Here is a 12,346-nt window from a genome sequence, read left to right on the forward strand (position 1 = left end):
CAAGAGGGATGCAGGCACTCGCAGGGCCCTGTGAAAGCCAAAGCCACACACCAGGTGGGATGGCAGTTTAGGGTGAGTAGAGGCAAAGTAGTGAGGGATGTGGAGCAGGTGCAGGCTGCTCAGGTGAGGCAGGCGTATGACCTCTGTACCTTCTCAGGAGGCTCCCCAGAAGCCAGTCCTGTGCTCTGGGCACATTTATTCTCGGTGGAGGTGGCACTCCAGGACAAGGTTGGCCCATGCCAGGACCCCCACAGCTGCCTGGTGTCTCTGGTTTCAGTTGCTGACTACTATGTTTAGTGCCCAACCTTCACTGTGTAGGTGTCGATATACTTAGCAATCTCTCCCAGGTGGCCTGTCCAAGACTTCGCACTTTTTTAAACTGGGCCTCTTCCAAACCAAACACGGGGCTGGTCAGGTCGGAAAAGCAGGAGGGAGTATGCTAGGGGCCGGGCCTGGCCTTTTCAGTTCCTCCCCGCCTGTCTGCTCCTCCCTCTCCCACGGATGATGTCTGTCACCAAGCCTAAGTCCTTGCCTCCGACACCAGAGGCTGAATGCAGCTCCTAGCAAAGCACATCTCTTCTGGGAACGCTGGAGAGAGAGCGGGCTGCCTGGGCAAAACCTAGCCCCCAGGAGCCAGAGGAGGGACTCCCTGGCTGCCTGATGTAAGAGGGACTGAGATATCCCCAGCAGAACTGCAGACTCATTCAAACCATCACTGTTCTGCCATCTCTGGCCTTGTAATAATGAACAGACTCTCCGAGTTCAAGTATTCTGAGTATTTCTAGAACAAAGTTGACAATGTCAAAGAAAAGTACAGCAATAGACTGTTATTGGGCCCAGGTCTCCCCTGGAGAGGTCAGTCCACACAGGGCCAGGAGGTGCTTCTGTGGCCGAGGCTCGGGGAAGACTGCGGAGCAGGGCTAGGTAGGGAAAGCCACGACCTCTTCCTCCCTGATCTTGGTCTTGATGGGGTCTCTCGGCAGCATCAGCTCCTGGATCGTAGTATACGTGGGACACTGTGGGTCAAAGCAGTTTTTCTAGGAGAGGAAAAGGAAGAGTGACAGCTGACAAGAATGAAAGTTAGTCCTCTGGGACTAGTTAATTCTCAGAACTGGGGCTGTCGCCCAGTGGTAAAGGATCCCTGGGTTCAATCCCGTGTACCAAAGCGCAGCAGGGAGGGTCAGAAGTTATGTTGTGATTTAAAAAAAAAAAACTGGGGACTGCACATCTTCCTTGGATCAGGAATCAGGAGAGAGAAGCTGCCTGCAGCAATGGCACAAGACGGGGACAGGGACTTACCGCCAGAGACAGCCACAGCAGCCCCACTGGGCCCTTGGACATGCTCTTGGACTTGAACTGCACCTGGTACTGCACTGTGGCCAGGAAGGCCTCCAGCCCCACCTCTGTGATGCGGTTTCCTGGTGGAAAGTACAGACTCTTACACCACCCGCATCCACAGCCCGGCTCCTCCACTGTTCATCCCCAGACTCACCCTAAGACCACCTTTCCATGAGCCCATCCCCACTTATTCCTTGTCTGAATTCCCTCCACCCTTTGCACCCCCTTCCCTCCATCTGCCTCTCAATATCCTCAGCCTCCTCCCTGACCCAGCACTTCCTCTCCCTCTCTGGCCCATGCGAGACTCGATGCCCAACTGTGGGAGAACCAGGTGCACCCCCAGGGAGCCAGCACAGGTACCCAGGCAGCCAACCCCACGGCATGGGGCAGGGTCGGTCGGCAAACATACGGAGGAGGCTGAGGTGCAAAAGGACCTTGTTCCCAGGCATGAAAACCTTCCCATCCCGGTGCTCGACGGGCTCCAGGAGAGGGTTGATCATCTCAGTAGTTTCAGCAACCAGCTGCTAAAGTAGATACTAATTGCAGCAGAGGAGAGGGGAGCTGGTCAACAGGCCATTCATTCATTCATTCAACAAATATGTTTTGAGGGCTGGGAATGTAGCTCAGTTGGTAGAGTGCTTGCTTCACATGCACAAGGCCCTGGGTTCAATCCCCAGCACCACAAAAAAAGTCCAGGCTCTGTCCTTGGTGCTGGGGACACAAAGATAAATATATCCTCCAGAAGCTTTGCAGTATTGGGAGCCAGAGAGTGAAACTGGAATGCAGTAGAGCAGAACAATTAACACAGGTAAGCTTGGAGTGCCATGGGAGCCAAGAAGTGGGGCATTTAGACCAGTCTCGGGGGCCAGGAACGGCCTCCTACAAGAGGTGGCTGGTGGCTGGTGAGCTGACGCGTGAAGGTATATGACACCTGGTGATGAACAGGGCCAGCCCAAGACTCCGCAGAAACCCAAGTCTCACTACCTCTTCTGTAAGAGCTTGTCTTGGTGCCAGGGAAGAATCCTAAAGGTGACCCGGTCCTTCCCTGCCTAGACAGTATAGAGCGGCGGTGTTGAGGGAGTCTGAGGAGGAGACCCTCATGCAGCTGACAGAAGAACTGGGAGGTGCTAACTCGGCAGCCCATGATGATCCTGAAGCAGGGAGCAGGCTGATCCAAGTTGAGAGGGAAGACCCAGGGGCAAAGCAGAGAGGGTCTGGGGGAGGAGCCGTGCGGAGGTGGGGCGGGGCAGTGTCATGACTGGAAAGTGCCCTGCGAGCTGCTGAGAGGGCCAGAGAACACATTCTGCTCCTTACGCAAGTGTGCAAGCTAATGGTGGGGTGGTGATGGTGAGCGGGTGGCCTTTAGGGAGGCAGCCTCCATTGGGAGGACAGATCCAAGGTGTGGACTACTATTAGACAAGGAAAGGTGGGGGGGTGCCCAAGTTGGGAGGAGAGGGGAAGCGCTGAGCCCGTTATTCCCAGAGAGCAGGCCCATGGTGGAAAGGGGGAGAAGAGGACCACGTCTGAAGAGAAAGTGGCTGTTGCCACAGTACACCCCGTTCCTGGAGGAGCTGGGGGCGGAAGCCCGGGAAAGCCCAACCCCACCTCTCCTGCAGCTCACCTCGGACTCCAGAAGAATGCTGCGCTTCTCCTTGCTCCCCAGCTTGGTCCCTTTCCCCTTGCTTTGCTTCTGCTCAGGGATGGTGACCTCTGGGCCAGAGAAGAAGCGAGGCTGCACAAAGCAGATCCCGGATACCACCCGCTCCCCAGAGAGGGTGGACCAAGTGAGGCCCCCTATCAGAACTTTGGGTGCAATCAAGACAGCCGGAAGGGGCCCCTGAGGTGGGTAGAGTCCTTTGCTGAGGACAGGTCCTCAAACGTCCAGCCCCAAAGAAATGAGCTGTCATGATGTCTGGGCCATGGAGCCCCCACATCACCCTGCTGTGAGAAGGAAAAAGAGTGGGAGAGAGGCAAGACCAAGTCCTGGCAGACACCTCCAGGCCAAGAAGTGCCCTTGCATCCAGCCCAGTGTGCCCTCCCCGCAGGGAAGGGGCCCCAGAGCGCCCCACACTTACTCCCCTTGCCTGACTTGGCAGCGTCTTCTTTCTTGGGGGCTCCTTGTGTGGGTGACTGTCCAGACCCTGACTTCTCCTCCTTCTTGACCACTTCCTGTGGAGGAGGAGAGGAGAACAGAAAGTCCCATCTCCCAGGGAGACGGACAGCAGGTGTGCTGCAACTTGAAAGGCCCCCCTGGGCATTCTCCCTCCCGCCCTCTGAACAGCGCCCACATCCTGCCCTGTCCCCCCCCAACACCCGGCCGCCTGTCCCCGACACACCTACCCCTGGCTTCTCCTTCTTCTTGCTCAGGCCCTTTGGGGCTTTCATTGCCTGCATCTTTTCTGACTTGTCCGTCAATGCAACAGAGGTCATCCCCAGCGCCTGGGCCTTGTCACGGTCTGATTTGAAGTCCGCATGTCGAGAGGAGGAGGGCTGTGTTGACAAATGGAAAGGGGCAGAGGAAGGCACTGGAGCCCGCGCTCCACAGGGAATGATGAGAAGCCCAAGCCTGGGTAGCGCTGGGCAGACAGCACCCCACCCACCGCCCACCTCTCTTCCTAAATGCTGGAAACATTCCCCTGATGCTCTTTCCCTGGGTTGAGGAGTTTGGGGTGAGAAGAGCAGAGGTATGGGTGGGGATGAGCTGGGGTCAAGGTAAGGGATCCCATACTGAGGGAGAAACAGAGTCTAGCTTTTCTTGAGCTAAGTGCCAGGCCCCGTTCCAAATGCTTTACATGAATGAGCTCATTTAATGCTCCTAATCCTAGGAGATAGGCACAATTATTCCCATTTACAGGTGTGAGAACAGGCACGGAGGTTAAGTAACATGTCCAAGGTCGCAGACTGGTATGTGGCCGAGCTAGATTCAGGTCCCAGACAGTCAATCTAGTATCCTTTCCCATACACTCTGCCCATAGAGAAGTTTGCATTTGGAGCCCTCAGGCAGGGGCCTGGCGAACACTAGTTAGACCTGTGCACCTAGAGCCGAGCTTCGGAGAGAAGGACCGTCACAGTGCAGGGAGGGAGGACCGAGAGCGGAGGTCCTCCCAGCCGGGAAGCTGCTCTCAGATCGCTCCGGGGCTGGGGGGCTCCTCACCGATCGCGACCGCTCCTGCGTCCCTTTCTCCAGCAGGAGGCGCCGGCGCTCCACCACCTCGGTGTGTGTCAGCTCGAAGGGACGCAGGACCTGGGACGAGGCCGGCACCCTCAGACGCTGGCCTCCGGGAAGATTTGGGGCGGCCTCCCCGGCCTCAACCCACCGAGAACCCCACCTCGGCCAGCTTCAGAGCGCCCTTGTCCTGGATGCGGTTGTGAGCCAGGGACAGCCAGAGCAGCGAGCGGTTCAGCCGCAGCCCCTGCGGAGGCCGAGCGCTGGTGAGCCGCGGCGCCACCCCGCGCCGGGCAGCCCCCGCGCCGCAGCCCACGCACGTCTGCCAGGAAGCCCGCGCCCTGGTCCCCGATGTGGTTGAAGCCCAGATTGAGCGAGACCAGGGTCCGGTTGCAGCTGTGCAGCGTGGACAGCGCCTGGCCCAGCAGCTGCGCCCCGTAGTCGTCGATGTTGTTGTTCCGCAGAGACAGGTGGGCGATCCTGCAGCAGAGAGGTGCAAACACGGGTGCCAAGGGCGCTCTTGGGAATCAAGACAAAGGAGCAGGGACTGAGGACTCCTGAGGGAGGTGCTGGAAGGACATGGAAAGGTGGGGGCTAAGATGGCTTGGAATGAGGGACAGAAAGTTGGGGGCGTGGATGGGGCAGGGAACCTCACGGGCTGTCGGGCGCCATGAGCTTGTGATATGACTGCTTCGGCAGCGGATTCCCCTCCAGAGACACTTTCCTAAGGTGGGAGAGACCCAAGAACCAGTAGGTGCCATCGAGGCCAGGCAAGAAGGGGGGTGGACAGGAAGTTGGGGTCTCTAGAGAGCAATCAGGAAACAGAGCCAAAGGATACCACCCCACTCCCGCCCCTACCAATTTAGAAAATGTATGTGATACTTCCTCGGACTAAAAACCCAGGAATGTGGCCATGTGAAAAGGTCACTCCCCAAAGGTGACCTGTGGTAAGGTATTCTCTAAGATGGCCTTCAAAAATCCTCAGTTCCTGGTAGTGAGGCCCGGTGTAATGCTCTCCCCTTTAGTATGACTAGACTCGGTGAATCCCCGGTGAATCCCTTAAAAAGGCACAGAATATGACAGAAGCGATGGTATGTCACTTCTGAGTTTAGGTGACGATTGTAGCTTCTATCTTGGGTCCTCTCTGACACTCACCAACTGCTCTCCCATTAGGACACTCAGCCAGCCTCTGGAGAGGCCCAATGAAATCAGTCACACCAACGAGCTTGAGAGCAGACTGTCTGCCTAGCTCACCTTGAAATGACCACAACCAGGCAACAGCTCCACTGCCACCTCAAGACAGACCTTGAGCCAGAAGCACCCAGGAATCTACACCAAGATGATCTCAGGGACATTGTTAAGATAATAAATTCTTATCATTTTAAGCCACTAAACTGGGGGGGGTTACTTTGTTACATGACCCCTACACAGGGTAATAGCTTTTCAGAAAACAGAGGTCTTTTTCCTAAGTCACAACAAAAAATTCAATCAATGCTCAGAAATTTCTCCATTTAAGCATTTTCTTCCAGGATCTGTAGTTTTCCCCCCTTTAGTACTGAACCACATCCCCAGCCCTTAAAAAATAAAATTTTGAGACAGGGTACCCCTAAGTTGCCCAGGTTGGCCTCAAACTTGTGAATCTCTGCCTCGGCCTCTTGATCCACCGGGAGTGTAGACATGCATCACCATGCCTGGCTGTGATCTGTAATTTTTGCTAAGTCTTGTAGGCTCCCTTGTCTTTTCTCAAAAACTAATTCATTTTTTAATATTTATTTTTTAGTTGTAGTTGGACCAATACCTCTATTTCACTTATTTACTTTTATGTGGTGCTGAGGATCGAACCTGGGGGTCCCGCACCTGCAAGGCAAGTGCTCTACCTCTGAGCCACAACCCAACCCCCAAAACTGAATTCATTTTTTAATTATTTTTGTGCTGGCAAGAATTATCCTTGCATAATAAATTCCTGTGGTTCTTTCTTTGCAGTTAAAATGTTTCTAGTTCCCATGATGGAATGAAATGTATGTTTCTTTTCTTTTCTTTTCTATACCCAGAATTGAACTCATGGATGCTTAACCACTGAGCCACATCCCCAGCCCAGCTGAAATGTGTGTCCACAATGTGCTACACAAAGACTGCTGGGAGCCCCACTGAAGAAGACAGAGTCCAACGGCTGGGGTTGTGGCTCAGTGGTAGAGCACTTGCCTAGCAAGTGTGAGGCACTGGGTTCGATCCTCCGCACCACATAAAAACAAATAAATAAAAGGTACTGTGTCCATCGACCACTAAATATGGGTATGTATAAAATTTTTAAATAAAAAAAAAAAAGAAGACATAGTCCCCGTCCTCAACAGGAATGTCCATCCCATCCCCAAGACGAAGTCGTGGCAGCTCTGTGTGAATGTAGCACTGAAGGGAATGTTCTTTGAAGCAAGAAAACTCAAGGTGCTGTGGAAGCCTTCCAAAGGGGCCAGCAGCAGAGTGAGAGCTCTCCTTAGCACACCAAACCACACCTGGAGTCACACTAGCTCACCACACCCTCACCCCTTGCCACCCCATCCTCACTCCCGCGCCTTCCTATGCAGGAATGTCCCTTCCTAAAGCCTGGCCTGGCTTGCACCTAGTCCTCCAGGGCTCAGCTCAGTATCATCCTCGAAGGCAGCCTTCCACCTCTTCCTGCCCCTCACTCATAAGGTGGGTGGGCTTCTTCCTGTCACCCCCAACCACCCCTCCCCCTGCACAGTCCCTACACTGCCCTGCAGTCTATCATGGGCTAGGGAACAAGAGAGATGGCTTGGAAGGGTAGAGGGTAGCAGGACTGGCAGAAAGGGGGTGAGGCCCAAAGTTTGGGCTGTTTGGATACTGATGTAGGCTGAAACACGACTTCTTGTCCTTTGGGAGTTTCCTGATCCAGCACACACTGACAGAGCCCTGCTTTCCCTGGGATGCCACCCAGGCGTACCAGAGCTGGGACTTGCCACTTCTGCACATAGACTCCCCATCGTGGCCCACCCAGCCAGACTCCCCAGGCGTGGCAGCCTCTTCCCAGTGCTGACCTGAGCGTGGGTGAACAGAGAGGCAGGAGGGCGATGAAGGTGGTCAGGGTATGATCGGTCAGCCCCACCTTCCAAAAGCTGAATGGGCAGGAAGTACAGAAACAGCTGGAGGTCACCTGCTGAAACCCCTACTCACAGTCCTTCCAACCACACCCTTCCTTGCAGTCCTCCCCTCCCAGTTTCCTACAGTCCTCCAAGCCACCAGGAGCCCCAGTCTCCATAGCCCCCCGCCCCCGTCCCCAGTGCGCTCACTTGATGGCCTGCAGCTGGCTGAGCGAGGGCAGACATTTGGAGAAGATACCCAGAATCCGGTCCTCAACCTTCCAACCTGCGAAGAGAGAGGAGGAAGGTGCCTCGGGGCGGGGCGCGCAGGGACGGGGCGCGCAGGGACGGGGCGCGCAGGGACGGAGCGCGCAGGGACCGGGCTCACCGCGGATGTAGATTTCCTTCACCGCCTTGCTGTCGTCCAGCTCCAGCTCCACCTGGATCGTGGGCCGGAAGAACACGTATTTGCTTTCCAGGCTGTTGAGGCTGCAGGACGCCGACAGTCGCTGGTCGTCTAGAAGGCAGGGTGAGGAGGGAGGGGACAGCACCAATACCCTCCACGGACCGGCGGGGGCGAAGAGCACCAGGCCAGGCTCCGCCGGAAGACAGGCAACGCCCCGCCAGCTCCCCGCCGCGCCAAGCCCCTGCCCTGGGCGTGCACAGATACCCACGCCACCTGCGCCCGCACCTTTCCGCCCCGGTGCGATGAGAGGACCGTAGTCCTGGCAGGCTCCTCTGGGCGCCACCGCCACTCACCTGAGGTGGGTTTTTCTGACATGGAGGCCGAGGCGGTGAAGGTCGAGTGGGGGCGGGGCCGGGTGACAACTTTGGGGAAGTCTGTGTAGCCCAGCCTCGTGCAGAGCTCCGCGAAATCAGTCTCCAGGACCCCGGTGCACTGGTACTCCTCTGCCGGAGGGGGAGAGCGCCTGCCCTCAGGCTTCAGCGCCCGCGCACCGTCAGAGGGCAGCAGAGAGCCTCGACCCCCCTAGGGACCGCCCCCAGGCCCGGGTTCCCACGCCCTAGGGCCTCCGGGTGGCGCTGCTCTGAGACCGCGGTTTGGGTTTGGTTTTTGTATTGAACTGGACCCAGGATCACTGAACCCCTGAGCCACATCCCCAGCCCTGTTTACATGTTATTTAAAGACAGGGTCTAGCTAAGTTGCTTAGGGCCTCGCTAAGTTGCGGTGGTGAACTTGGCAATCCTCCTGCCTCAGCCTCCCGCGCTGCTGTGATTACAGGCGTGCGCCACCGCGCCAGGCTCCAGACACCTTTTATGTGCTGGTTCCTTCCATCACCCCCTGGGCCAGGGAGCTTCCCTGGGAGAGCGGTGTGCCTCCTTCCACAGGGTGTCCACAGTCCAGGCTCCACCCTGTCTCCCTTCCCTGCAGGGACTGCTCTGGACACTCACATAAATCCAGGCCTTATGTGAAATCTTGTCCCCTCCTGCCCGCTCCCTTATATGTACAAGGAGGTCTAGCAGCACCGCATGCTTGTTTAACAAACACTGTATGGCATTCCTAGTGTTCCGTGCTGTTCTAAAGGCTTTAGAAACATTAACACATTCCTGGGTTACATTAATTCAGATATGTCCACCATGTCTATCCCGAGGGCTCTGCAAACCTAAGGTGTCTGAATCCCCATGAGATCCCTGCTGTTTTCAGTTCTCCCAATGGATAATCCAGGAAGAAGTTCTTGGAGGTGGAAGAGATGTCCCTGCCACGGTGCCACCAACCTGGAGTCCCACAGCAACACTACCCAGGCCAGTAGCAGCAGGTGCTGCTGGAGGGGGTGGGGGGAAGCTGAGGCTGACCTAGAACTTGTCATCCTTCTGCCTCAGCCTGACTAGTGGCTGGGATTAGAGGGGTAAACCAGGAGCCCGCCCTACCTGGGATCCCATCTTTAGAGCTGTTTTTAAAAGTAAGCCCTGTTGTGAAGACCAATGCTGAGAACAGTTGAAAGGAAGTGGTGAGAAAGCAAGAGCTCACAGCAAGGGGACAAAAGGGTGTGAAAGGTGTCCTGGAGGGACTCCTATAGCCGAGCAGTAGGTAGCCTGCGCCTAGGGTGTGGAGGGATGGCGGGATGCAGAGAAGTTGGAGGCTCCTGGGTTCGGTGGGGAAGGGGTGAGAGAGACACGTTGTCCCTAGGAACAGGCAATGTCAGCCCAGGGCACCAAGTGCCAAGAGAAGGCATAGGGAGGTGGGGGTGACCCCATCAGACAGCCTCTCTTCATGCCCAGGCTGAATCCTGTGCGGAGGGCACCCCTTGCTTCATTACACACCCCTTTCTCAAGAACAGAGATCGTCAAACTTTTAATCTTTTTTACAAAGCACCTGGTAGACAGCCTGTTAAAACAGCTTCCTGGGTCCCATCCCAGGAGATTCTGATTACATGGGCTCTCCCATAGAATTTCAAGTGACAGGGCTGGGGATGTACCTCAGTAGAAGACAGCTTGCTTGCCTAGCATGTGACAAAACCTTAGGTTTAATCCCTAGCACCCCCACTCCACCAAAGGAAAAAGATAAAACCAACCATGCGATGGTAGAAATGCACTTTAGTCGATGGTACCTTACTAGAGGGTGATGATGGCTCCTCTCCTCCTCCCCTCCCTCACCCCTTCTTCATGCTCCATAAGGACTTTGCCTTAAAGCTTCTTGAAAAATAGAAGCTATTGGGTAGGATTTTCTCTAAACCTATATACCTTCCTACATCAGCCATTGCACCCTTCCCCATTTGAGCCCCACATCTGCCCTCACCAGAGCACAACAGGGTGCCTGCTAAAACGACCCTGGTGACCTGCTTGCTTCTCTACCCAGGGTCCCCATGCCCTCATACCTCTGGGTCAAAGCCATTCAGGATCCCGCACCAGCTCCTCCTTCTCCACATCATACGGCTGTGTCCTGAGTCCTCTCCTCTAGTTATACTTCCTCCTTCCTCTCTACTTCTCTCACTTCCCACGGCTTAACCATGCCGAGACATTAGCAGCTCCCAAAGATGCTTCTCCACCCTGGACTCTCTTCAGCACTGCAGACCCCCATGTCCAGCTGCCTCGATAACCCCCCGCCTTGAGGGCCCTCCTTGGCATGCCCCTCCTTCCAACTTTCCCTTCTCCAAGAGTGGCACCTCCCCTCACCCAGCTCCCAGTCCAAAACCCTGAGAACGATTGTTGCTGTGTTCCTAACTCCCCACCCTATCCAGGCCTTGGCCAAATTATTACTTCCACGCGGAGAAGCCTAACCCATCCACTCCTCTCCACCATTACTGCCTCCCCAACTACCACTGTTCCTGGACCCGCTGTCTCCTAACCCATCTCTCTGAATCTGTTCGCTGCCCCTTCTGCTCTATTCTCCATACAGCAGCTGTGTGTGTGTGTGTGTGTGTGTGTGTTTAATGTAACCAGGGGATCCTATCCTATCTCCTATCTTGTGTTCCTTTCTGGAATATGCTTCTTCTCCAGCTCTCATATACCCCCTCCCCAACCCCACAACTAGCTCTGACAAGGAGATGGCACCTGGCAAGGTTAGACCATCAAGGCCTTTCCCAAGTTGTTTTACCTCCATCCCAGGGACAGCAAGTCCTTCTTTTACAGTAAAGCTGTCAAATTGTATCAAGGAGCCTTCCAATAAATTCCCTTTTGTGCTTAATTAGTTGGGATTGGGGTTCTATCACTTGCCGCAGAAAGAGGACATGTGAGGAGGGATTCGGGCATCCCCAGGCTGCACCCGAGAGGGTCCCAGAGGCACCAGCATGTGGGGGAGGGGTACTGGGGATTGAACCCAGTGGTTCTCTACCACTGGGCTACATCCCCCACTTTTTGTTTTACCAACAACACAACTCTAAGTTGTTAGAGGCTGACCCTGAACTTGCAGTCCTCCAGCCCCAGCCCCCTCCTTCCCGAGTCGCTGCAACTGCAGGGGTGCGCCAGGCTCCTGGCTTACACCATGTTGCCGTTCTTGTCAGATCCCGACCTGGAGTGGGATCTTCAAGACAAGTTCCACTGACCACCTCCCGAGCCGAGGCTCGGAGCCCAGCGCGGCCAACCCAGCCACGAGTGGAACTTTCAGAGCGCCAGCCCCGCCGCCAGCGTACCGGGGTTTTTGGGTTCCTCCTCGCCCACCGGCGGCAGCACGGCCGGCGGCTTCTCCTTGACTGAGCGCTCCCCCTTCTTGGTCGCCGAACCGGACGACTTCTGGGTCCCAGGACGAGGGGTCCTGGGTGAGCTTCCCGGCGCGCTCGGCTCGCTGGACATGCTGGCGCCTCTGCGACCCTCGTCGGGGCGGGAAGAAGATCCAAGACCCTGGGGGCGCAGCCTGGGGATGCCTGAATCCGAGGTCTGTTCGGCGTCTGCGGGTCTGTTGAGGCCGAGCCTTCGCGTCCCTCTCCAGGACAACCGCGCGCGGCGGGAGGGCGAGCGGCGGGGGCAGTGCAGAGCACAGTGCGGCCGGCAGAGGGCGCCGCAGGTCCGAGCCGGCGGAGGGAAAGTCGGGTGGGCGGGGCCCGCTGGGTCCGGAGGGCGGGGCTAGAGCAGAAAGGGAACTGCGGGACCTGGGGGATGCGCAATGCCAGGCGCAGGTGAACCCTAGAGGACCCTGCGTGGAGGGATCGCTGCGAAGAGAGAGACAGACCCGGGGATCCTACACCGAACCAGAGCGCCCGGGATAGGGCGGGCTCAAGGTACCCGGGAATTGAGCCCCTGGAACAGGGACTGGACGGGCATAATAGAGCTCATGGCAGGGAGAGGACACTAA

The 12,346-nt window shown here is 56.3% G+C and overlaps 1 protein-coding gene across 15 annotated transcripts; it reads right to left on the minus strand.

Moving 5' to 3' along the window:
- Nucleotides 1-755: 755 nt before the first annotated feature.
- Nucleotides 756-12,026, minus strand: Lrrc71 (leucine rich repeat containing 71). Of its 15 annotated transcripts, none has more exons than XM_078027350.1 (15): nt 11,688-12,018; nt 8,359-8,508; nt 7,988-8,116; nt 7,810-7,885; nt 7,558-7,635; nt 5,160-5,228; nt 4,825-4,984; nt 4,668-4,751; nt 4,493-4,582; nt 3,679-3,828; nt 3,414-3,507; nt 2,960-3,048; nt 1,748-1,859; nt 1,300-1,418; nt 756-1,037 (listed from the first exon to the last, which is right to left on the minus strand). In XM_078027350.1, the coding sequence occupies exons 1-15, from the start codon at nt 11,845-11,847 to the stop codon at nt 921-923; spliced, it is 1,677 nt and encodes a 558-aa protein (XP_077883476.1). In that variant the 5' UTR covers nt 11,848-12,018; the 3' UTR covers nt 756-920. The 15 variants fall into 15 exon arrangements, 10 of the variants coding, with proteins under 10 accessions (XP_077883476.1, XP_077883475.1, XP_077883477.1 ...); XM_078027349.1 differs by having other exon boundaries at nt 1,748-1,862; XM_078027351.1 differs by lacking the exon at nt 5,160-5,228 and having other exon boundaries at nt 1,748-1,862; nt 11,688-12,017.
- Between the last annotated feature and the right edge of the window lie 320 nt (nt 12,027-12,346).

This window comes from Ictidomys tridecemlineatus, chromosome 11 (genome assembly GCF_052094955.1).
Source record: "Ictidomys tridecemlineatus isolate mIctTri1 chromosome 11, mIctTri1.hap1, whole genome shotgun sequence".
NCBI lineage: Eukaryota > Metazoa > Chordata > Mammalia > Rodentia > Sciuridae > Ictidomys > Ictidomys tridecemlineatus.

What these genes read in the sequence shown, in the direction of transcription:
- Lrrc71 (XM_078027344.1), bottom strand. Translation starts at nt 11,847, where the DNA reads ATGTCCAGCGAGCCGAGCGCGCCGGGAAGCTCACCCAGGACCCCTCGT. An exon ending in AGCCAGCTGCAGGCCATCAA is followed by an intron (nt 7,636 to 7,809) that starts GTGAGCGCACTG and finishes CTGCCCATTCAG; the next exon opens with CTTTTGGAAGGTGGGGCTGA. An exon ending in CGCAGGAGCGGTCGCGATCG is followed by an intron (nt 3,829 to 4,492) that starts GTGAGGAGCCCC and finishes TTGTCAACACAG; the next exon opens with CCCTCCTCCTCTCGACATGC.